The sequence below is a fragment of the Corvus hawaiiensis genome, chromosome 9, assembly GCF_020740725.1.
Source record: "Corvus hawaiiensis isolate bCorHaw1 chromosome 9, bCorHaw1.pri.cur, whole genome shotgun sequence".
Lineage (NCBI taxonomy): Eukaryota > Metazoa > Chordata > Aves > Passeriformes > Corvidae > Corvus > Corvus hawaiiensis.
Window position 1 is genome coordinate 4,079,186 of NC_063221.1, and position 25,493 is coordinate 4,104,678.

Consider the following 25,493-nt stretch of genomic DNA (forward strand, 5'->3'; position numbering starts at 1 on the left):
AAGAGTGTTTCAGGACAATTTTCTTCTCTGGTGTCAGAGATGCTGTACCTCACTTCTGTGGCTGAGTTTTGTGTTACAGGCAACTAAAGAATAATCATTTTGTATTTTACCTCCAAAAGCACACCCTATTCTCCTTAAAAAAAAAGACAAAAGACAGCTCCTTTCTCCTAATTACACCCCTGTTCCTCCCTCTAACAGAGGCTGTAGCAGAGCAATTTTTAAACCAACCATATTCTGAAGCATGTTACAAAATTACTCCCATTTTCTGGATAACCCTCAGCCTCCCCTGGATGTCATCCCACCTCCTGATTCCTGCCTATTGATTCCACTCACTGGCATAGAATAAAAAGCAATTATAAAACCCACAGCTGAACCCAGTGCCTCCATTACACCACTCACCTTGCTCCAGGAGGTCCCAGTTGAGCAATGCTGAGCACAGAAGGTCAACACTGTGTTTCAAAATATACTTACAATACTAAAAGCAGCTGTTTTTTCCAAACATGTAAAAACAGAATACACAGGTGAGGCAACAGCAGTCAAGACACCTTTCTCAGAGTTGCCTTTAATAAAGGTATCCCAGTACATACTTGATTATGCTTTAGAATCAAAGGGTTTATTTTTTTCTTTGTGTTCTACTGCCTTCAAACAAAAAAGAAATTTGCATTGGTATTAAAATGCCTTTAATTCTCTTCTGTTGTAGTTCAGGTCCAAGTAAACATCACATTTCATATACAAGTTATCTTTATTAACCTTACTAGAATTCATTCCCTCCTTCCACCTTCCTCATGTAGAGTAAACACGCAACTGGCCAACATCCCCAGAAGACTCTCTCATCACGGAAAGCTCTCTGTTTATAGCCTAAAAATCCTGATTAGCAATAATTTTGACAACTTGCCTGTATCTACAAGATAACCCACAAGACCTGCCTAGGTGTAACTGTTGCTGAAATAGTTAAAATTCCAAGATAACAATGATTGTATTGGAGCTGGACAGAGAAATCCTCATCAGGAGGCACTGAATAAAAGCCAGCAGCATACACACAGCTCAGCAATGCTATGCATTTCATTGATTTCTGAGTTCTCCAGTCCTGAACCAAGCTATTTACAGGCTGTCTTGGTCTAGTCTTAAAACTTCTAGAAACTATTCATTTGCATTTTATGCTAGTTAGCCAGTATTATCTAAAACAACACATATGGTGAAATGCTGGCTTCACTAAAACTAATATTCCCCCAATTAACTGTAATAAAATAAGATTTCTCTTAGCAAAGGAACCCTTAAAGCAGGAATTGTCATACCAGGTCATTATGCAGGTTTTACCAATACCCTGAGAAACACCAGGAGCAGCATTTTGCATTAAAGGAACCAGGAGGAAGAAAATGAAGGTTCTCTATGTTTGTTTAAGGGATCGCTCTAGAAAATAATATTATCATTCATTTATACAGAGCAACAGGGTCAGTTTCTTGTAAACCTGATTCACCCTCTACTTGATTCTGTAAGTGCATAATTCTACTTGATCTAGGAAGTGCATGATGGAACAAGGTAACTGAACCTACAGTTTATATTGCACATCTACCTGGTGAGATTTAGGCAACAATTCTTAATTACTAATATATTAACCCCAGCTGTTTCCATCTTGTGAGTGGCCAACACTTCCTAGGAGCTGTGGTGGCTGGAGTTTAATCACTGGAGATCAATCACTGAAGTAGTTGAAGGAGAAGATCGACGCCAGGACTGCAACAGCGGCTGCCACAACCAGCCCTAAATCCAGAGGGAACACAGGCAGTGAGGGAAGGGCAGCACAACCAGCCCTAAATCCAGAGGGAACACAGGCCGTGAGGGAAGGGCAGCACAACCAGCCCTAAATCCAGAGGGAACACAGGCAGTGAGGGAAGGGCAGCACAACCAGTCACTAAATCCAGAGGGAACACAGGCAGTGAGGGAAGGGCAGCACAACCAGTCACTAAATCCAGAGGGAACACAGGCAGTGAGGGAAGGGCAGCACAACCAGTCACTAAATCCAGAGGGAACACAGGCAGTGAGGGAAGGGCAGCACAACCAGTCACTAAATCCAGGGGGAACACAGGCAGTGAGGGAAGGGCAGCACAACCAGTCACTAAATCCAGGGGGAACACAGGCAGTGAGGGAAGGGCAGCACAACCAGTCACTAAATCCAGAGGGAACACAGGCAGTGAGGGAAGGGCAGCACAACCAGTCACTAAATCCAGGGGGAACACAGGCCGTGAGGGAAGGGCAGCACAACCAGTCACTAAATCCAGAGGGAACACAGGCAGTGAGGGAAGGGCAGCACAACCAGTCACTAAATCCAGAGGGAACACAGGCAGTGAGGGAAGGGCAGCACAGGCAGCAGCAGGCAGGGAGGGGAGGGTGGGTCAGGGGGAATGAGCACAAGGAGAAACAAAAAGAGCTACCCCAAAAACTACTTTTCTTAGCATGCTCATTACTGATGCAGCTGAGGAGACACACAGAAAACCCCAAAACACCCCAGTGATGATTTAAGGGAAAACATTTTTACATTCAAAGCAAACACATATTTACTGCTCCTATTTAATCTTCCAGTTACCATATTCTAATAATTAATAGAAACCAGAAGTTACTGCTTTGTTGACTAAAGTGGAACTATTTCAATACAAGCAGACCCACAGCACAGAGAGCTGTACTAAGTGCAGACACATCTCTGAGAGCGGGATGAGGCAGCACCATGGAGAAGTTGCAATGGAGAGTTCTGTGGCTTAGCATGCTGTGGGAGTTAACAGTCCTGAAAGGGCCCACTGCAGGTTCTGGAGTGCCATAGCAAACATCTGGGAAGGAACATACCCATATTTTGTTGGAGCTTCAACAGCAACGTTGCTTTTGTCAGCTGTGCCTGTTGCTTGTCACTCGGGCTGTCAGTCACTGGACAAATATCAACTGCATGGAAATCAAGGAAAGATGGGAAAAATTAGCAGCTGCATTTTACAGTGAATTAATGCAAAAGGCCAAGAACTTCCCATCAACTTTATAAAGTGTATTTATAGTAGAAAAAACCAGTTTATTGCAGTAGAAGTGGTACAACAGCACATCGCTGAACTATGCTGTATGGCTGGAACGGTAAAACTAAAGAGACAAAATCCATTTCAGGAGGAGTTCCTCTTCCAAAACTCATTTTCCACACCCTGCTTCCATAGAAACACTCCCAACCCTCTTTGCATAGCCTGGGGAGAATTTGACTACCCTGAGAGGGAATCACCAAAATGTATCAGTAAGCACCTTCCAAGATCAAAGGTTCCCTTCAGAGCCATCTGTCCCAAGTTCAGGGTACATGCAAATCCTGCTGCCATGAGAGGATGAGCCCGCCAGCACTTCCCTACCCAACATCCAGAAACGCATTTTTTCCAACCACAGAAATTTCTTTTTGAAGATCCCCTAAAAATACCCTTTCACAGCAGGTATGGAGGACTCATTCCTCTTTGGAAGAATTACTAAATCCTTAGTCTGCCCAGCCAGGATGTGAGAGAGCTTAAGCCTATTTCCAGGCGGATGGGATTCAAACCTGTATCTATTTCCTTTGCAAAGATCTCCCTAATCCCTTGGCTATATCCAGCCTGTTAGAGGGGCAGGAGACAAAGAAGGGGATTAACCTCCAGTCCTCCAGCCCAACTTGTTTGAGTCACACAGAGCCAGCATGGAGTATGCCATACAGCCCTCAGTGATAAGGCTGCTTGATGGTGGTGGGCCAATGGCCTTCAATTTGCAGCATTCCCGTTTCCACGAGTTTGCTAAGACTTCACTTGCCAGAAGTTTGCAATTCAGTAGCTACGACCACAGGCACCTTCTGCACGAGCAAAGGGTAAGAGAAAGTGTTTGTCATGGCAGTGGGAGCTGGATGTGTCTGGGAAGAGTGAGATGGGCAGGCTCAGATAAGAGAACGAGCCTAACAGACTGTTCAGGAAACAAGGAAACCCCCAGCAGCACCAGATATCAGGTTTAGAAGGCCATGGGACACTGATCTGAATAAAAACAGATCTCCATTTCCACAGTGGCGTTGTCCATCAGCAATAAATCACAAATTACATACTTGAGTAATAGGCACATCCTTTGTGTGATTCATACACAAATAATTCATGAAGTACTTTCTCTATCATTAGCTGTGGTGGAAATGGATAATCTAGACATGATCAGAAAGGCTGTTTCATCTAACATGAGTCATGTGGATGATTGTCTTCAAAATCTCCTTAAGTCAAACTTGCACAACATCTGTTACACAAAACCACCCAAACTAGGCTTTTACAACCTGTCTTTAGGTTTTTTATTCCTAAACCCACCGAATTGCTACAGGATGTACTGCAGCAGAGAAATCACTGTCTGATATGAAACTCAACAGGACAGTGAGTTACACAGATATACAGACATCTATACATATGCATATATTAAGCAAAACATTGCTTGGAGATCTCTCTGCAAGCAGCACATACACATAAAATCAAGATAACATTTCAGTGCAAAGTGTGTTTTTCGAAGAGAAAGTATCAAATATCCCTGAATCCCACTGGTCCTCAATGAGGCCATAGCTAAATCATTATTTTCTCTGTGCCAAGAAAAACACTCCCTCAGCTGCCTAAAATGTGAGTAGAAGTCTTCAGCTAGAGTAGAGGCATTATTAATTGCTGCAATATAGGTTTTCAGTAAGTATCTTAACTAGTACAGTAAGAGAAGTTCTGTCCAGAGTTTTGAATTTCTTAAAAAATCCCACTTTGGGATAATCTGACTGCATTTCTTGAGCCACCTCTGAAGTCTAGCTCCAGCAGGTTCCTTTCTGCTGTACATTTGATGAGCAGGTAGGATGGTCTGTGCCCTCTAACTTGAGGTTTCTTTGTGCCTCCCTGTGCTGACAGGACCTTTGGAAGCTGCACATCAAGGCAGCCGCACATTCCTCGCTTGTTCAGGTGGGAAAAAGGTAAAAAGACAAAGGGAAAAAGAAAAAAGAACCACCCTTGAGCTATTTGGTTACCACAGGCCTTTATGGCATCACATTCTGGAAGATTTGCATGTGAAGCAGCTGTAGCACTAAAAAGTTTTCATAGCAGATGTTTTCTAGTACCAATTATATGAATCCTTAATTCTTCAGTTTCCTAACCAAGATGGGGAAGTGATTACCACTGCTGAAGTCTTATTTCTGTCTATCCACTCAGGGTATTTAACAGCCCACCCCCTGCACTGAGGAGGAGCAGGGATTTAGTAAAGCCAATCAGAAATGCAGAGCTTTCAGTTGCCTGTATTAGAGCACTAAATACCTTGAAATCACAGTGTTAGAGCTATTTAAGGCTTTCACTCATAAATAGCTCAGGGTTTACTTTCTATTTTCCATATAGCAATTTTAAAGCATGACCCCGTGGTGCCCCCACTGGTGAGGTGTACAAGGAGTCAAGAGATTAAAGCTGCAGGAGACACCAGGAGAGCCCAAGTTCAGTAAACACATAAAACTGACCTCAAAATTTCCCATTTTGACTAAAAGCTGCTTAAGAAATAAATCTTTTGCCTATACTGATTAGATCCTCTTCTTCTAAAGTGCATATTTTAAAGAGCAACAAAACCCCAAATTATTTCAAAAGCCTGCTTGTGTTCTTAAATTTTAGAGAATTCTTTTTATCAGCAAACTTCCCCCAGAACCTCGGTATGAAAAGCATTTCCAGTTAATTCGAGGTAGGGGCCTCAGACCACAGGAACTGTGACACAAACAGAAACGCTGATGACAAAATTCCCTACAAACCTATTACTGAATATTGACTACTATTAACAAAGTTAGAGCTAAGCTTAGAGAAACAACACATGCTTCCCACGTCAATATGATGCACTGGAAAAGCCTTTGCACAAGGGAAACCATAAACTCCCATTGTAACATAAAAACACGTTTACAGCAATACTCAGACATTTCCTACCAAAGCAACAATAAAAATCAAATTCCATAATTAATTTGGTTTTTTTAGAATGCAGAACACTTTGTATGCATTTAACAGGACTCTTTCTAAAATGACCTTCCTGGTGTGATAAAAGGGTATAAATAACTTGTGATTTTAATAAACCACAGATGCCTCATGCCTCAACACTAATTATCAGAATGAACGGTGCTGTGCTGATAGCATTATTGATATCACTGCTATTAACAGAGCCCATTCCATGGACAAACTTTATGGTGGTCACCAGGACAAGGCCAGGCTTTACCAAAATCCCCTTGAATGTTTTTCCCTCTCCTCTTCTATGCACTTACTTTAATTTGTGGGTTTGGGGTTTTTTTTAAATGAAAATACAAACCTACTTTAATTTGCTTTTCTTTAAAGAAAAAAAAAAAAAAAAGGACTATAGCCCCCCCCTTCCCCCCCCAGTTAACTCTACAAGCAGCTGGGTACAAGAACACCCAAGCTCATTTTGTGGCCATCATGTCACACCTATTATTGGCATTAATCTTTGGGAATGCCCTGCTGTTAGTGGAAAGGTGTTTCCTTCCTATCTGCAGCTCACACAGCCTTACACAAGCAATAAAGCTGAACTGAATCATCACCTCTCTCCTCCCACATCTCTCTCCACTGCTACAACAATGCTTACTTGCTTCCCTAAGCTACACAGATTCCTTAAAGCTCAGTAGTAATTAGTTTTAAGAGTATTAAAGTTACTCTAGTAATACCAGAGAGATTTTTATTGGCTTTCCTGTTTTCCTTGAGGTTTCTGTACATCTCTTACTCGTCAAGATGATGAGTCAGTTCATAGCTAACAGGTCTAGTTAAAGCCTGGGGGGGAGCTGATTCATTTAGAAAGACAAGAATTAATGGTTAGCTCTGAAGTTAGGAAACTCAAAACCCCCTCCAAGCAAACAAGTAGGTCAAGGAGAATACTCACAGTTCACCCTGCACAGCAAGTCATGGTTACATTGCCCAGTTTATGTCCCTAAATACCAACATCCTAAAGTGTTCATAGTTCTTAGCTGAGAATTAGTGTTGGATTTTTTACTCATTTAAATTATAAAACTGGAACCTGCAGCTCATATGCATGTTGATGGGGGGAAAAAAAGGGGGAGTAAAATCTCTTCCGTAAGACCACAGGAAATGTTATTAGATGCATTTCAATGTCATATTTGATTTCTACATTGAAATCAACATTGCAAGGGAAAAAAACCCAAGAGGGAATGATATAAACCAGAAATATTCAGAAAGAGGAACTCAGTAACTAGATTATAGCAAAATATCTGCATTAAAGGGAAGACAGCAGTCTCATAATCAGACCATAAACTTGTAAGACATTCAGTAGAAAATGAAAAGCGCTCTCAATTTTGTTTTTATTCTGGGTGAACCACAGATCTTCAGGTTTGGGCATTGCATTTGGTACATAAATTAAAACACTCAGAATAAAGAAAGGTATTTGGTGTTTTTTAAAACATCAGGTTTAGCATGAAAGCTTCCTGAAAGACAAATTAGACTATATGCATGTTTTGCTAGTAGAATTTTTGAAGTTTTTAATTCTGTACTGAAAAACCTGTAGATTTGACTAAATCACTCACCTTATTCTAACTCTCCTCAAAACTACTTAACACTAAAAAGATGAACTACTGAAAGTGTAAATATATATATATTCATGTGAAAAATAAAGCTTCACAGGGTGTTTTTTAAGAGTTTATTTGTCAATAAAGGATCCCCTCTAATTCATGAGCAGAATAGCACACGGAAACCTTGTTTAACCATCTCTTCATGTTTCTACTGCAATTCACAGGCTGCAGCCATGGCTGCACTGAAAAACCAGAATATCTGAGAGAAGAAAGAGAAGCCTGTTCCAAGAAACACAAACTGCAAGAAACTTGATGTTTTCCCACAATATATTCAAGCTGTAATGAATTGCTATAAATCCTCAGAGTTGGACGTGAAGTAAGTTGAATTTAGGCATGTCCATATCTGGATAAAACTGCCCTATGCCATTAGTCAGCATTTTCCTAGCCCCTGACCCAGCCTGCCCTGGTTCTCAGATATTTACCTGTGCTAATGTCCTCAGCTATGTGGATTTCTTCAGCTTGCACAGGCTGATCCAACATCTCCACAAAACGTTCCTGGATTTCTCCAGCAGCCTCATCACCAAACTTATAATCACTGAGCATCACACTGGATCCAGCAACTGGGACAAACAGTCTCTGAGGCAAGACATGATATTCCCTCTCAAAATCTGAAAGGAAAGAGGGAGAAATACCATCCCAATAAAAGCCTTGACAGTTATGATAAGATTCCTCCATAATCTCTGAGCCTAAGATAAAGCCATTGCCAAAGAAGAGCTCAAGGTCTCTGTAAAAACCCTGCTTTCAGACATGCCTGGTTGAGTTGGCTGCTATGATATGGATTGATGTCCTTACATTATTAATCTCTCCAGAAATACCCAAGGCAGTTCCAAAGCAGACCATAAAACGTTAAGAGGAGCTTTTCTCCTCTTTGGAATGACTTGCAGGAAGGCTCTGGGAGAGCCTGCAGGTAAGAGCTCCCCGAGGAGCAGGATTTCACCAGCACAAAGGATTGCAGAGGTGTCACGCTCGGAGCCACGAAGTTCGGGTGCCACCTAGAGAGGGGACTCAGAACTACGTGCAATGGAAAATGCTCTCCCTACCGAAGATACTCCCATTGATTTGTCAATTAACTCCTTTTTGGTTCAAACACAACAACAAGACAACGACACCACTGCACTGAATTAAGTTTAAAGAGTCCCCAGCACGAGCTCAGAGATCTGGTCTCTACCAAGTTTTAACAGACTTCAATATTAATAGGAACACTATAGATGGATTTAAAGAATAAAAATAAAAATGTAAAGAGTGCAAGGTACAGCTGGAACTTCAGAGACAAGAATTTCAACTACAGAAGTTTTTAAAAAATCACAAAATTTCTGATGAGTGAGGAAGAAGGTGGAATTGCATTTTGTGGTCACAGGAACTGAACACAAACATGGTGTGAAAGCTGTGATGCCAAAGGACACAAACTTGACAAAAAATTTCCAGATTTAAGTCAAGGTTGACAAGCAGCAATTATACCTTTCACTTTTTACTCTGCTCTAACCAGACTGGAACTTCACTGTAACAGAATTTTCTACAACCACCAAAATTTACTGCAAATAGAAGCTGGTGATTTTTTTTTTTTTTTTTTTTTAATTTCTTACTTTTTTTCTGAGGTCTTTCATTTAAAATCAGATCTTCAAACAGTATTTCACACCGGTCACTCAATGTGTTTATTATGTCTCTTTTCAAAGCCTGCAAGGACACAATGAAATCATCAGAAATATCAAAGCCATTTGCAAAGCTTTTAACCAGGAAGGAATAACCAAAGAAGCCCCGTATGTTTAACCCATGATGAAAGAACAGTTTTTTCCCAGAAAATAAAAACTAGTGTGAATTTTCAAATTAATAAATAATAATTTATAAATAAATAGAAGTTAACAGCAAAAGAATTGGCATCGAGGAGGAAAACCACAAAACAAAAATGAAAAGCTGAGGAAAGTTTTAGGATTGTTAGGATAAGAACTGACATAATCTAGCTATTTATCAGTAAAACCAAAAAAAAATAATCACAATGCATTGACTCAGTAAGGGCAAAAAAATAAATCATTCAGCAAGTAAATCTCAATCTTACCTCTACAAATATAAAAATATAGCCTGCAACTTTTTCTTAATTTTAAGAGAATTCTTCAAAGCTTAATCCCTTTGACAGTTTGTGCAAAGATTCCCCAGAGCCCTGCCTTACCCACAGCACACATATTGTCTAGAAGAGAAAAACTAACTGACCCCACATGGATGGTTTCTAAAATAAGCCCCCTGTCCAACATTTTCATCCCAGTTTAGACCATTCTGGCAAAGAAAAACCAGTATGGCAAGTCCCGTGTATTTCGGAAGAATGCTTCTGATGGACTAAGACCCTGCTCAGTACCTGAATGGCTTCTTTAACCTTGGGCTTGTTGTTATGGACGTAGGCCCTGCACTTGACAGCTCCCCGGAGGTTGATGGAGCCGCTGCACACCTGCACCGTCGCCGTGGACCTGGCGCTCGCGCCCTGGCACTGAGGAACAAACACAGCCACTTTTATCTCAGGCCCAGGCACTTGCAGCAGAGTCACTAAAAGCAGAACCAACAAATTAACAGCAGGTGTTTACACACAACCTGCTTCCCTCAGCACGTATAACTAATCTTATTTTAGTTATTCGTTCGGTTAGGTAAGACTGAGAATCTCTTCTCCATTATGGAAAATGCATTTATCTCTCCAGGTGTTTCAAACACTTGTGTCTGTGAGATTTTAAAACTTTCCAGCTTGTGGCAAATAACAGTATTGCAACTGATAAATCCTTCTCAGACATTTTTTAAACAATGAAGCTTTCATGTTTACTATAATCAGTGTAACCCAGGGTGTGCTGGGAGTCATCCCATCAGTCAGTACTAAATTATACACGTGGTCACACTGAGAGCTGCATCAAACAGTTGCCTAGAAATGCTCTCCCTAAATACCACAACAATGAGTGTGGCATGAAACACTCCAGGACAACACCTGGAAACAGGGAGATGCACAACTTCCACACCAACTGCACAAACCACTTCTGCCAAAAAAGTTTTCCTCTCCCTGCAGCAATTAACCTCAGTACAATAGACAGTAACAACATAGTAATAAAAGCTGAGATACTCATGGAGTCTTTAAAATGGCACCGGATACATTTCTAGTTTTACTGAACACAACTTTGAGAAACCAGGAACTACCTGACAAAACATAGAAGGCTATGAAACAATGCCTGGACACATTTGGACTTCAGGACCTAGACTGGGGCACCAAATTCATGGTTCTTCACAGCTCTGGTAGAGAGGAAACTCCTGACATAGATCCAGCAGTTCCAGATGACGATTCAGCTCACAGGATCTGTGCCTTAATCCAGAGCTGGCAGCTGAGCTTCTGACAAAAGCATCCAAGTGAACGTCCAAGTTAGTCAGGGCAAGCTGTCAACTGAACTGTGGGGGTGACTCTGAACTTCAGATGCAAAGTCACTTGAAATCAATGTGCACAGGTATCTACAGGTATCCTACTACCAAAGGAATTAGTCACAGGCCTTCTTTTCCATAACCTGTTTTCCAGTATTTCAGCTATACTATGCAATTCATGGACAACACAAGAATTTCTAAAGGCACAAAATATGCAGGTCTGTCAACAATCAGTTCCACATTCAATATGTGGGTAGGAAAAAAAAGTCTTAGGAATAAGTGAGAAGGATTTCTAGACAATAATTCAGAACCTTGGTATTTTATCTTTTACTCTATTTTATAATATAAAGGCAAGCTTATACTTTGCAAACCACTAAAAACTTACCAGCTGTGTCAGAACCTTGACATCAGAAAACTGTGTGCTGGGCTGAGTATTTCCTCTTAGCTTTTTCTGAGGGAAAAAAAATTTCTTTGCGTCATGAAACAGGAAAGGAAAAGTCCCTGAGGCAGTCTCCTCACTATGGCATAGAGTGTACCCTAGTTTATAGACTTTAAGAGAGAAAAATAGCACTTAGAAACCAGCCACAAGAATAGAACTACAAAACTAAAAGGAGAGATGAATGCATCAGCCAGACGAGGTGACAGACACAGATCTCTGAAATGTCATCACCCACATTCACACCTCACTCGTGCTCTGTAATAGAAACATTTCAGTCACTTCACACATAATTACTGCATTCACACTGCCCGAGGAGGGAGAGGCAATCTCCAGGAATGGAGCTGGGAACAGGAGCAGTTCTGTGTATTGGTTACCTGGAACAGCCAATCAGATCAATAAATCTGCACAGGAGATATCTCAGTCAATACTTTGTCACACAGAGGTTCCGACCATACATCTATTAGAGCTCAATTCCTCGCTGTTTGGTACTCACCTGCCCTTCCAGCAGTTCTGTATCCTCATCTTTAACTTGGCCATTGATCAGAAAAACACTGTCTTCTATCTGTTTTGACCATCGGTTTAACCCATTCTTTAAAATAAGTGAAAACAAAAAAAAAATCACAAGAAAGAGGAAAGAATTTCAGTAATGGGTTGGACAGTAACATGCTGAAAATTATAGTAATATGTGTTTTAATAGTTACTCTGGGAGAGTTTTAAAGTCTCTGAATAACCTATGTTTTTCCAAAGGTAAACCTTAAATGGATCACGTTCAGAACAAATTAAGAGACAAGCATTGCAGAATACTGAAGTGCCACCTCAGGGATTTGGGGGTTGTAGAGACGGTTGCAACCCACTGAAAGTCAACTCATAGCAAAAGCATCCCATAGCCCTACTCTGATTGGGTGTAACATTTCACTAGGTGAGGCACCAGAGATGTTACCTGGGATACTCATGACAATTATTACATAATTTTGAACAAAGGAAACTTCTCACTGAGCACAGCAGAAGAGTTACATCTAAAAGAGGAATAATTGCTAAACATTCCCCACTGATTAGTCCTACTCCTCTCCCGCACTGTTCAACTCTCTCTCTCTTATTTAATTTTCAGCAGAGAAACGAGTGTCATTACTGGTGTGTAGGAACTGGTGCAGGCAGTGAGTTACCTTGGTATTCTTCTCCAGGTCGTGGTTGGGGGAAGTAGCAAGAAGTGGAATGTGGATGTTCACATCTACTGTGCAGCCCAAAGCTAACCAGGAAGCAGTCAGAGCACTCTGGTATTTCCAGTCTGCTGGTTTAGCTGAACTCTGAGAGCAGGAAGAACAAAGCCATAAAGCATCCATCCAAAGCACTGTACTGAGGCTCTTTTGGGTTTTAGCATTACTTGCCATGCATTAAAAGCTGCGTGTGGCACAGCAGGATGAGCTTACCTTTGGGTCTTGCACATCGTAGGTTCGGCAAACTACTCTGTGCTACTTAAAGAAAAAGATCCAGTGAAAAGCAAGGGAACAATTAAGAACAATTCCCAATTAACTTTGCCCTCTACTGAACTTCCTGCTGAGCTAATTTATGCTCTGGAGCAAGCTCTCACCTTTCATCAGTGTAAAAAGAGGTGGGAAAACATTTTCCCGTAATCTCCAGCTACCCCAGTGATGCTGTGCATCTCTTACAAACAAATTAAGATCAACATGTATTGACAGGAGAAGCAGCAAGGCACCAATCTGCAATTTGTCCTCATCTCTCCTCTCAGAGAAAAATCCTTGTTTTCTCTCCTTGTATTATGTCATTACCAACAGCTCCTGCATTCTGCTGCAGCTCTAGTAGTGATCCCACAGGCCTGCTGCTCCCCCACTCCATGGAAGCACCGTTGGTAACAGCAATTCAAGAAGCCAAACAGTAATTTAGATGGGTTTTTTTCAATTTATGCAAATCAAGACTGACTGGGAAAGGTGTCATTTGATGCCATCACACAGACAGACCTCATAAGAAATGATGGAAATTTTGCAAGGACAAGAGGGTCAATAGTCTTAACCATGGCTAATCGGAAAACTTCATTATTTCAACTTAGCCATGTCTAGCTGAACTTAAACAGTCTCCTCCTCCCTAATTCTCATTTATTCAGCAATAACTGGATAAAAGAGGTTAGGGTAGCAGCCTCAGTCAATAAACCTTGCTCATAAAGGATACTTTTTTGTAGCAGAACAGATTTGAAGAGCTGCTCTGTCTGAGACCTCCTCCTCAGCAAGTTTCCAAAGCCTTCTTTTACTCAAGGACTTTTCCACTGAGAAGATTAGCTAAAGACCAAAAAAATATTATGGATTTTTCCCACAAAAATATGCACTATAATTCCTGGAGAACAGTCTTGTACTAAAGTTTTAAGTCCAAGTGATATGAAAATTATGCATAAGAAGGAAACACAGCTTACACATCACCAAAATGTCACATTAAAAGAACATTCAAGAGAGAGTCAGAGGCACTTTCCCCAAAGTGAAAGAGGCCTGTGAAATCTTAACTTAGCTCCCTTATAAACCAAAGCAAGCAGCACACACTCGCATCTCCAACCCACGTGCTTTTTCCCCCACAGACATATTACAGTTTTATGCCTATCAGCTGGGTCAGGAAAGCTGTGCAAAATAGCTACTAATTATATAAACAAAAAACAAACCCAATTTTTAATTCAGTAATCACTGATCACCTGGACACCTTTTTCAGCCAGCTGCCAGTTTCATTAAGCACAACTGAGATGCAATTACACTGAACTGCCAAAATTGACTGTTGGATCTCAGGGTGCCAAACCTGCTCATGCTTAAATCACTCACCATGACTATGTTAGAAAAATGATAAAATGAACATACATCTTCACAACAGAAACTAAATATGGCAGTAGATACCCCAATAATGTAACAAAAATGCATTTTAAGTCTATCGGATAGTTCTGAGTATGTTTTAAATTTAATCCCACACTCCTGAGTCAAATGCACAAGCTCTAGACAAGATGTTTCTTTTAAAGAAATCAGAATTATAGATCTTTCACTACTGTAAACACCTCTAAAATGAGTGATTCATTCAGACAAGGAAAGCTAACATGTTAACATCACTAGCACCTGTGCCACAAGGATTTAATATAAACCTTCAGGATGCTTTCCTAAGCCAGACTGTCCACATTCAGTAAATACAGATAAACACAGTAAATAGAAATTCAGATTTACTACTGCAGTAAGAAACAGGAGGTTAACAAATAGTGTCCCACAGGACAGAGATTTCTGAGGTTTCAGTCTCAAACCCACACATCAAAGCACAACATTTGTGAAATAAAGCAACAAAACAACTGTATTTTAGTCAAGTCAATGACAAGAAATTCCTCAGACACACAGCTGAAGATGTTGCTGTCCTTCCAGCAGGAACTCCGCTCACCTTGCGCAAAGCGTTTTGACCGTCTTTTGCCAGCTCTGGAGTTGCAACCATAAACACACCAAGAACCAGCAACCCTCCAGGGAGCATTCTGGACACCTTGGAAATGAAAATGAACATTTATTAATAGGAATTGGCAATCTAACAACCATGTAACTTGAGATATCAAAAACCACTGGTGAGACAAGTCCGCACCAAGAGCAGAAATTAACGAAGGGAGACTGGTTTTCACTTATAGGACTCTCTGCATGCAGGAGTACATCCTGCAAGTGTTCTCCCTTCAGCAACATCAAGTGTCCTTTCATCAAAAAACCTGAAAACAATACGGGGATTTCTGGTTTTAAACATCTGTGCCCAGCGTGGTTAGGAAGGCTCTCTCACTTGGAGAAAAGGGCTTGACATGACACAAGTGCTGAGATACTTTGGGTCCGTCTTATTTCCCTCTTGTTCCTCCCACCCCTCTGTCACCTCCCAGGGTGAGCTCTCACCTGACTGGCGTGTGTGGTGATCCACTCCTCATCCAGGGATGCCAGCTTGGGAGGGCCCACGCCCTCCTCCTGCTGCTGCTCCTTCGGAGGGGTTCGCACAGCCCGAATGACATAGTCCCGTTGTGGGGAACACTTGCCAAAACATCAGCAGAAGCAAACACACCTTGAAACTGGTGAACAGGGGCTTCCCCAATTCACAGGAATGAATGGAAGGACAATGCCACACTTACCTGCCCTATCAACAGGCCAGTGACATATGGCTTCACCTTTGTGCTGAGCTCTGTCAGGTACTGCCCAATACCTTCCTCGACAAGGTAAGTTCTACCCATGGCTCCAGGTTCAAGTGAGGTGTTGTAGTTCCAACCTACAAAACACACAATGCATAAAGTGAAAAAAGGTACATACACTGCAATGGGTACAGGAGAACAAGTCTCACAAAGATCCTTTAGAATCGTTTGGACTGAAAAATCCCTGTAAGCTCATTGAGTCCAACCATTCCCCCAAGGCCACCACTGACCCATGTTCCCAAGGGCCACATCCACACAGCTTTCAAATTCCTCCAGGCATGGGAACTTCACCACTGCCCTGGGCAGCTCTCCCAGGCATGGACAGCCCCTTCAGTGAAGGAACTCTCCCAGTGTCCAACTCGAACCTCCCGTGGCTCAACTTGAGGCTGTTCCCTCTCCTCCTGTCCCTGTTCCCTGCGAGCAGAGCCCGACCCCCCCCGGCTGCCCCCTCCTGTCAGGGACTTGTGCAGAGCCACAAGGTCCCCCTGAGCCTCCTTTGCTCCAGGCTGAGTCCCTTTCCCATCTCCCTCAGCTGCTCCTGGGGCCCTGGCCCCTTCCTCAGCTCTATCCCCTTTCCTGGACATGCTCCAGCCCCTCCTGTCTTTCTTGTCATGAGGAGCTCAAAACTGAACACATGATTTTAATTTTGGAATGCCTTCAAGAAACAATATCTTGCTGCATGATACTCTTAAAGGATGCACTTTTCCATTCACACAGGGACTTGCTAAATTCCACACGTGTCCTTGAACATGTCCTATACCACCTTCATTCCAATTCCCAAGTACTCAAAGCACAGCATCTGTGGACATTCCAATGAGCCACCTTTGCAGCTCCCCCCTAGAACCCAGGGCACGGGAGCTGCCACAGACTCCCCTCCCTTCCCAGTAGGGCTGGTCTGAAAAACCCTTCACACCTGGAGAGGTCTTCCAAAGAATTAAGCATTAAAAAGCTGAAGCCCAAGAGCACAGGGTGAGGAAGCAAAGGGCATCCTGAGCCTCCACAAGCGAAGGTGCTCACACACCTCAACTCATGCCCCCACAGCCGAGTCCCCATACCGGGGCTCAGCACCTCCAGACCCCAGGGATCAGCACCTCCACATCCCCAGGGATCAGCACCTCCAGACCCCAGGGATCAGCACCTCCGAACCACCAGGGCTCAGCACCTCCACATCCCCAGGGCTCAGCACCTCCAGACCCCAGGGATCAGCACCTCCACATCCCCAGGGATCAGCACCTCCACATCCCCAGGGCTCAGCACCTCCACATCCCCAGGGCTCAGCACCTCCAGACCACCAGGGCTCAGCACCTGCACATCCCTGGATTCAGCGCCTCCAGACCCCTGGGATCAGCACCTCCACATCCCCAGGGATCAGCACCTGCACATCCCTGGATTCAGCACCTCCAGACCCCAGAGCTCAGCACCTCCGGACCACCAGGGCTCAGCACCTGCACATCCCTGGATTCAGCGTCTCCAGACCCCTGGGATCAGCACCTCCGCATCCTCAACTTCGGCAGCCGCCGCTGCCTCAGCTAAGCACTGAGGTGGCCGGTTTACGTCATCGCTAAGCGCCGCGTCGCAGGGAGATGACTCACGCCAATGCCGAGCGGAGCGCGGGAAAAGGGCGCGCAGAGGGAGCGCCGAGCCCCCTTACCGCCATGCTGGGAGTGGCGGAAGCGGCCGCGCTTCTCCCGCACCTCCCGGGCACACGGAACACCTTAGAGGCACAGACAGCTCCGTATCCGTCATAGAGACGAATCTGTGTGGTCTCCTATCCCGGCTGTAGCGGCTGTGGCGATGACGCGGCGCTGCCGCCACACCCATGATGGCGGGCGCCGCGGCCGGGCCGGAAGCGGAAGCGCGCGTGCGCCCGGCGGCGGCCGTTGCGGTGGCTGGCGTTTCTGTGGCTCGCGTTGCGGTGGCGGGCGTTGCTGTGGCGGGCGTTGCGGTGGCGGGCGTTGCGGTGGCGGGCGTTGCTGTGGCGGGCGTTGCTGTGGCGGGCGTTGCGGTTGCGGGCGTTGCGGTTTCGGGCCTTGCTGTGGCTGGCGTTGCGGTGGCTGGCGTTGCGGTGGCGGAGCGATGGCGGCCGTGCTGCAGCAGCTCCTGGAGCGGGCCGAGCTCGCCAAGCTGCCCCGCGCCGTGCAGGGCAAGCTGGAGCGCTTCCTGGGCGACCAGCAGGGCGAGATCGACGGGCTGCGGGCTCGCCATGAGCGCTTCAAGGTGGATAGCGGTGAGTGCGGGCGGCGGGCCCGCGGAGCGGCCGCGGTCCCTGAGCTCAGGGGAGGCAGCGCGGGCAGAGCACGGAGCGCGGTGTTGTCTTCCAGAGGCTCTCGGGGGATGTCCTGGGGCTGTGAGGCCGGGAGGGGGCTGGGAAGGGGCCTGCAGTGGGACCTGATCGGTGTTTGTCTCTCGCTTTGGCTCCTGGAGTCTTTTTGTTGTTGTTGTTTGTTTCTCTTGTTAATGGACGTTTAGGGTTAAAACTGCGTTCGAAGAGGGCTTACAGAACAGCTTTTCGTCATGTTTTTAACTACCACCGATATGCACAGATCTGATGAGGAGCAGCTGAAGGAGCTGGGAAAGGGGCTCAGCCTGGAGCAAAGGAGGCTCAGGGGGGACCTTGTGGCTCTGCACAAGTCCCTGACAGGAGGGGGCAGCCGGGGAGGGTCGGGCTCTGCTCGCAGGGAACAGGGACAGGAGGAGAGGGAACGGCATCAAGTTGCGGCAGGGAAGGTTCGAGTTGGACACTGGGAGAGTTCCTTCACTGAAGGGGCTGTCCATGCCTGGGAGAGCTGCCCAGGGCAGTGGTGGAGTTCCCATGCCTGGAGGAATTTGAAAGCTGTGTGGATGTGGCCCTTGGGAACATGGGTCAGTGGTGGCCTTGGCAGTGCTGGGCAGTGGTTGGACTCTGATCTTAGGTGTCTCTTCCAACCTAAACAGTTCTGTGCTTCAGTCTGCTCTGGTCCTCGTTGAGGAGCTGAGAAATGCAGCTTTGTTCACCCAGCTCTCAAACAGCCTTAGGTTTATACTTCACTGTTAAATTCCATTCTGTAAAATGATCCTGATGGAATCAATATTTTTATATTGATTTGGAGATGACTTAGTTGATCACAGAACAGTAATAGCAGCAGAGAGCAGGAGACAGGAGTATGAGGTTGTGAACATGAGTTAATTAGCTGGGAATGTGAGACTCTTCTAATGTAAACTTCACTTCTACCTTTCAGCTTTTTAATCTCTTTCATGGTAGGAATCTTGGTAAATGCATTAATAAAACGTGCTGTAAATTAAGGTAACCCACAGATTTTGGCAGGTTACTCTCTCCCAGGTCCATTCTTCTGTGTGTGGCAGGAGGTGCAGCATTATTTGGAATTGTAAAGTATGAGAGGAAGGAAAAGATAAACAAACATCCCTCAGTACTTCCTTAGAAACCTGTCCTGCCCAGGAGTGGGCTTAGTTCTGCTTTTATTGAGTATTTTACACTGAAGCTCCATGACACAGTTACTGTTTCAGATCACCAAAATCCAGATCTTTTTTTTTTTTTTCACTGCTAAGGGAATAGAGCCCAGGAATTAATTTTAAGAAGTCTTCATGAAAAGTGAAGATCAAATCCCTTGATACCTGGGGTTTTGTGGATTTTATTGTATGTGTATAGAAATACTCCAGAGGTAAAAGAAGTTTCAAGCTGATGAGCCCACGCTGCAGAATTGGGCTGATACAATGTCTCTGGTTACATCAAAAATGTTAAAGAGCTGTTCAGATTAATTAGGCTCTTATTTGATGGATCATTTCACAGAGTCGTGGAATGATTTGGCTTGGAAGGGACCTTAAAGCCCATCTCATTCCAACCCCTGCCATGGGCGGCGACACCTTCCACTAGACCAGGTTGAAACATATCACGGTTTCTGGAAACATATCACTTGTCATGCTAGCAAAGTATTTTAAACAACATCCATTCAATGTGGAAATAAAGGGTTTTGCCTTCAAAAATGTTCGGGGTTTTTTTTTTTTCCTTCTTCTTCAAATTTTATTACAGTCTTAGTGTTTTTAGATATTTTCTTCAAAATGATCCTTGGTAAAGGTGAGAAAGAAAAACTGTTGATTAAGTGAAACTGAGATGACTCTGTTATTTTGCAGAGCAACAGTACTTTGAAGTGGAAAAGCGACTGGCTCAGAGTCAGGAAACACTTGTAAACAAGACCCAGGAATGTCAAACTCTGCGGGAGGAGCTTGAAAAGCTTCGTAAGTGTAGCTGTGTAACGTTCTTAGGTGTTGTGTAGCATCTTCACCCTTCAGTCCAGTGTTGTGTGAACTGCTTCAGGTTTTACGCAGGAGCTGAAAATCTCTCTGTCAGCTGCATTTGTAGAGGTGTGTTTTTGGTGGTGTGCTCAAGTGGGCCTTTTTTAATGGAGTCTTTTGTTCTCATGGAAAAGAAGCCCCTTACAGTTGGGGTCTCCTCCCCTGCCGTGTAGCCCTGGGAGAGGGGCCCTGAGGGCACAGACACGGGGTTTCCCTGTCCCTGCTCAGCCTCGTTCCCGTTGGTTGGTTTGTGTTCCCCTGCGCGGGCAAAGGAGCCTTGGTCCGGTGACTGGAACAGTTCCTGAGCACAGCCCCGGCCGTGCGGCCGGAGAAATAAAGCTCTCTGAAACAGCTATCGGGAATCTGTCCGTCCATATATATTTCCTTTCCACGGGACTCCTGGTTTGATCTATGCGTGTTGCAGTATCCCCACTGCAACAGCTTACTGTGTAGTAACAGTACAGTGGGCTATGTATGGATCCTCACGAAAGGTGCTTCTGCTCTAAGGATTGCCTTAGTCTGCCTCAGTAGCCCTGGTCAGTCCAGAGTGAGGTCTGGAATTTTTCTTTCTCTTTTGTTAAAAATGTTTGTCTGGGAAATTTTGACTCCGTTGCATTTGGAGAGCAAATTCTGTCACGTTCTAGTGGAGGTCCCTCACTGCTGTTCCTTCCCCCCCAGATGAGCAGCTGAAGGTGCTCAACGAGAAGAACAAGGAGCTCGAGGCTGCCCAGGACCGGAACGCAGCCGTTCAGGTACTGCCAGGACGTGGCCAGGAACTGAAATCCTGTGGCTCCCGTGGCCCTTTGCAGCACAGAATGCACTCAGTTCCCAATGAAGAATCAAGATCGGTACCAGTAGGAGCTCATGGAGATATTTACATGTCCATGGGGCATGTGTGCAGGAAGTGTTGAAGTAAAAGGTGGGGTTTTAGCAAACTGAATGACAGGTGAGCAGGTGCTCTTGTTTGAGTTTGGATGGATCGTTCCATTCCAGCTGCAACCTGTTGTGAAGTGACTTTAAACCAAACCCCCAAAATTCAGACAAAGGTATAAACAAGCATTCTGTTTTCCTCCATCCTTTCCCACACTCTGGCACAGTTTTCCTTGTGTTTTGCCCAAAAGTCACTGGGTTGCAGGATGAGTCACTTGAGCTGACTGATCCAGCAGAACAGTAATTTTGGAGCAGGAAGCTAAACAGCACAAGTTGATGGGATTGATTTTTCCACGATGATAAGATGGATCTGATTGTTTCCCCAGAGCAGCTTATCTGAGCCTGACTGAGGTGCTTTGTAGTGGTACCTTGAGGGCAGAGACAGTGCAGCCTGTAACTGATCCAAGATTATTGCCTTGGTTTGGATTTTTATATTGATGCACGTGCTCGTTCCTTGTTTACTCTGTTACCCCTTTTATTTAACCAAATAAAACAGTTGCAGTAAATTCTTGACTATCACAGCTGTCCTTCCAAGAATATGAAATGGAAATGCAGTTTTGAACAATTCCATTGTGACTTGTCTGCTCACTCTAAGCCTCTTTTCCCAGTGTTCAGTTGGCTAGGGTAACTCACTGAGGTTTAGCTTGCTGCTTTGTGATTCTGAGCGTATGTAGTGGCTATAAACTGTTCCACAGAGCTGATCACATTTCTTTAGTGCCCTTCTGCAATCTTTTTCAGAGCCAGTTAAGTCGAGAGAAGGAAGAACTGGAAGCTGAGAAGAGAGACTTGTTCCGAACAACTGAAAGGCGATCTCAGGAAGTTGAACATTTAAATGGTACAGCCATTTTAAAGCCAAATAAAACCTGCTGGAACAACTGAATTGAATGGAACATGCAGTTTGTACCTGCAGCACCAAATACTGGTTTAGCAGGAAACTGTTTAGAGGAAAGGAAACAAGGCAGGAAATAACACAGTAATTGCAGAAAACCAGCAGTTTGGTGCTTGTTTTTCTCTGTTTAAAAACATGCCTTATACAATATCTCAGTGCCCAACATACAATTACATCCAAAGTATCTTGACTGTTGTCATTCTTTACAATTTAGTAATTAAAGCTGTTATGCAACAGCTTTTTCTAACACTGATTTTCCTCCTCCAGAGGACGTTAAACGCTTAAATGAAAAGCTCACAGCGGCAAACACAGAAAAGGCAAAACTTCAGCTGAAGTTGGATGAGCTTCAAACATCAGACGTTTCCATGAAGGTGAGTAGGGCTTTATCAGCTCAGTGTGTGTTCTGCATTGTTTGTGTGTGATGTAATCATCATTTTGTTGTAATTCCTTAGAAAGTAGGTCAAGTGAGCAGCTGTTATTTATAGCAGGTTCTTTTATTATACAATTGGTGTCTGTGACTGGAAGTGAGATGTGTATTCCTAGAAGACCTGGGGTATCGGGCTGGGCAAGCATGTCCAGGCCTCCTTGGTGGCAGTGGTGGCTGCTCCTTCGTGAAGGGAGGTACAAAGGAGAAAAATAATTAGCTGTGAACCTGTACCATTACTCTGTGGGCAGAATAAACTCCATAAAGAGAGGAGGAAGGGACAAAAATGTCAATATCATAACTAATTTCCTCTAAAAGGCTTCTAATCTAGTTCATGTTCCCAGCTAATGTCAACTTGGAGGAAACTCCCTCAAATGGCAGGAATTGCTTGTTGCTTGATAGTTGTAACTTACTACCAGTGTGATAAGGAGCATTGCCTGTATTTACCAAATGACAGTACATTTTGCTACTCCTCCTCTAATCAGAGTAGTTGAACTGGCTGCTTTCTTTTCCGTGGAACCACTACAATCCTACTGTGCAATTCTCTTTTCAGTACCGGGAGAAAAGGCTGGAGCAAGAAAAAGAGCTGCTGCAGAGCCAGAACACGTGGCTGAATGCTGAGCTGAAAGCCAAAACAGATGAACTGCTCCATACTGCCAGGGAGAGAGGCAATGAAATCCTGGAGCTCAAATGTAATCTGGAGAACAAAAAGGAGGAGGTAATGTAATTATTGAATTGTCATTTCTTAGAAATTATACCACCTGATTAACTGTATTAAAGAAAGCCAAGTACTTTAATAACTCTATTTGAGTGACCCTTTCTGCTCTTTCAGCAACTTTTGGGTTTGTTTTTATTTGTAGATTAAAAACAACGAGACAGGTATTTTCTAAAAGAAACTGGACTAGGAACTACAAATTTTCTATGGTGTTCTTATTTCTTCTCGGAATAGGTTTCCAGAATGGAGGAACAGGTGAACAGCTTGAAACAGTCAAATGAAAACCTCCAGAAGCATGTGGAAGAACTCTTGAATAAACTGAAGGAGGTGAGACAGCTTGAAATACATGAAACAGCATTCCAGTTGCTTCTACAAATCAAATAATATGATGAGTGAAATAGAAATAGTGGAATGCTCCTCTACCCTGTGTCCTCTTTCATTTGCCAGGCAAAAGAGCAGCAGGCAAGCATGGAGGAGAGATTCCACAATGAACTGAATGCCCACATGAAATTATCCAACTTGTATAAGGTGAGTTTGTTAATTCTGTTGTAACTGTAGTAGGGGCCAAATCTTATGCAATGCAGGCCAATTTGGAGTTTTTTTCCCCACAAAATGTGGATGTGGGAAAGGCTAACTTCCTTTGCAGGATTTTGTGAAACATCCAAAGCATTGTTTTCTTTGCAGCTGTCTTACTCAGCATTTAGACTCTTACATTGTTTGGATGATCTTGGAGAATAAGCAAAACTGGGGTTGAAATAGTAATTTTTTGCCAACTATTTTGAGGTTTCATGTTGTAAAAATGTGGTTATGTCTTAGGATCTATTGGAAAGTGTGACTGTGGAAGAGATTTTTCAGAGTTAGAAGTTCATTTCTGAACACTGCAGGTGTTGGTGACCTGGTTAGGACCCAGCTGAATGTCCTGTGCTGTGTCAAAGACACACCATGTAAACAAGTAGTATTGTTTGTTCTGTTGGCTCAAAGAGTGAAAAATACCTGTAACCTTCTGACTAAGTCAACTAAAGTGTACAACTGCTTGCTCTTTGGTTTGCACACTTTAATGCCCAGGTTACTGAGCTCTGCTTTGAGCTTTCTTGCACAGATACCCAAATAAACATTGTAGAGCTTTGCACTCGGAGATCTGAAGCTGGAAGCACAGAAACATAAACTGTTGTCTAAGAGTCCCTAAAAATACCAACTTTTTCAGACTGTTTGAAATAGAGTATTGAAAATTCCCGGTTTTCTTTAGTGAAAAGGAAAGAGCCAGCAGTAGCTGTAAACAGCTAAAGGTCATACATTGTATTGGGAATTGTCACATCAAATCAGTGTCTGATGCTTCTTACTCTCAGGTAGGCAGTTTGCATCAAAGTGAGACTTAATCCGCATGGAAGGGATTGTCCAGCTTAGGTGAATCTTTCAGCATTTTACTCAGAAAACTCTGCTCATAATTTGTGGTCAGTTTAAGCTTTCTTGTAAACGTGGGGTTGCTGTTGCTGTATACTAAAGGTGAACTAAACTTTCTTCAGAGTGCTGCTGATGACTCAGAGGCAAAGAGCAAGGAGCTGACAGGAGCAGTGGAAGAGCTGCACAAGCTCCTGAAGGAAGCAGGTGAAGGTAAGCTGGCAAAGGGAGGAGAGCAGTTGGGCTCCTTGGAGTACCTTGGTGCTCTGAAAAATGGGAGTTTTGTGTTCCTGAAAGGAATTTCCTTGGGCTTTTGGGGTGATAGAAATACCAGTCCCTTTGTAACAAAAGTTGTACCTGACTAGTTGAATTTACTGCTATTTGGGGAAGTATTTTCAAATACTCCTGGAATTTTACTATGGATTTTGATGAAACAGTCTAATTTTGCAAGATATGTCTTCACTTTAGTTTTTTAGTTTAGATTCCTTTTCACTGCTAAGAACAGTTCATATTTTTGCCCTTTTCTAAGCAAAGATGATAGGCAGTGGTTCATGCTTTTCTCACACTGTTGAGTTTTCTTACCAGCGTGAACTTCTGCAGATCATATAAAGTAAAATTTAAGGTACACAGGTAAATTTTGATTTTTTTAAAATAAAACCAATCACAACACACAACCTGCTTGTCTGATTTAATTTTAGCTAATAAAGCAGCCCAGGAGCATTTGGCTGAGGTGGAGGAGTCAAAAGCTGTCATGGAGAAGGAGCTGAGAGAGAAGATCAGTAAGCTGGAGAAGGAGCTGGAGAATGCCAATGATTTACTGTCGGCTACAAAGCGCAAAGGTGGGTGTTTATCATCTTTCAAGGAAATGCTGTGCTGAATTTCTGTAAGAACCAGCTGCATTAATCTAACTTCATCTTTGGTCATTTCTAATAATTCATTTTAGAAGGTTTTTCATATATATACATATGCTTATATATGTATATAAATATGCTCCCCTCAGCAGAAAGTGCATATCTGTCTTAGTGTTTTTTGAAGTTCTTTTGTTAATCTGTTATCAAAACAAAGAAAATGGAGAGGAAACTTTTCTTCAAGGCTGAATCATCATGCTTTTAGTGGTTTTCTGGAGAGGGAGATAAGCTATTCTTATTTTCCTCTTCAAAAAAAAGGCAACAGGAAACAAAACTCTGTCCTTAAATTTCTGTTTGACATTAAATCTTGCTCAGTATTCACTGTTTTAGCTCTGTCTTTTT

The 25,493-nt window shown here is 43.5% G+C and overlaps 2 protein-coding genes across 11 annotated transcripts in view; one reads left to right on the forward strand and one right to left on the reverse strand.

The window, feature by feature from the left end:
* Nucleotides 1–536: 536 nt before the first annotated feature.
* Nucleotides 537–17,170, reverse strand: ODR4 (odr-4 GPCR localization factor homolog). Of its 6 annotated transcripts, XM_048312690.1 has the most exons (15): nucleotides 17,089–17,107; nucleotides 16,903–16,948; nucleotides 15,541–15,674; nucleotides 15,311–15,442; nucleotides 14,826–14,921; nucleotides 13,599–13,705; nucleotides 12,842–12,878; nucleotides 12,578–12,718; nucleotides 11,908–12,003; nucleotides 11,361–11,426; nucleotides 9,942–10,070; nucleotides 9,178–9,268; nucleotides 8,017–8,202; nucleotides 2,836–2,928; nucleotides 537–1,758 (listed from the first exon to the last, which is right to left on the reverse strand). In XM_048312690.1, the coding sequence occupies exons 3-15, from the start codon at nucleotides 15,637–15,639 to the stop codon at nucleotides 1,691–1,693; spliced, it is 1,341 nt and encodes a 446-aa protein (XP_048168647.1). In that variant the 5' UTR covers nucleotides 15,640–15,674; nucleotides 16,903–16,948; nucleotides 17,089–17,107; the 3' UTR covers nucleotides 537–1,690. The 6 variants fall into 6 exon arrangements, with proteins under 6 accessions (XP_048168647.1, XP_048168646.1, XP_048168642.1 ...); XM_048312689.1 differs by lacking the exon at nucleotides 16,903–16,948 and having other exon boundaries at nucleotides 17,043–17,170; XM_048312685.1 differs by lacking the exon at nucleotides 16,903–16,948 and having other exon boundaries at nucleotides 16,973–17,170.
* A 447-nt stretch (nucleotides 17,171–17,617) lies between these two features.
* The window catches only part of TPR (translocated promoter region, nuclear basket protein), a 34,587-nt gene continuing 26,711 nt past the window's right edge, over nucleotides 17,618–25,493 (forward strand). For all 5 annotated transcript variants that reach the window (XM_048312586.1, XM_048312589.1, XM_048312590.1 and 2 more), the window contains exons 1-10: nucleotides 17,618–17,824; nucleotides 19,726–19,830; nucleotides 20,566–20,639; nucleotides 21,556–21,652; nucleotides 21,974–22,077; nucleotides 22,684–22,848; nucleotides 23,080–23,172; nucleotides 23,293–23,373; nucleotides 24,369–24,456; nucleotides 24,942–25,082. In XM_048312586.1, coding sequence (XP_048168543.1) covers nucleotides 17,674–17,824; nucleotides 19,726–19,830; nucleotides 20,566–20,639; nucleotides 21,556–21,652; nucleotides 21,974–22,077; nucleotides 22,684–22,848; nucleotides 23,080–23,172; nucleotides 23,293–23,373; nucleotides 24,369–24,456; nucleotides 24,942–25,082 — 1,099 coding nt within the window. In that variant the 5' untranslated portion in view covers nucleotides 17,618–17,673. The remainder of the gene's footprint in view (nucleotides 17,825–19,725; nucleotides 19,831–20,565; nucleotides 20,640–21,555; nucleotides 21,653–21,973; nucleotides 22,078–22,683; nucleotides 22,849–23,079; nucleotides 23,173–23,292; nucleotides 23,374–24,368; nucleotides 24,457–24,941; nucleotides 25,083–25,493) is intronic.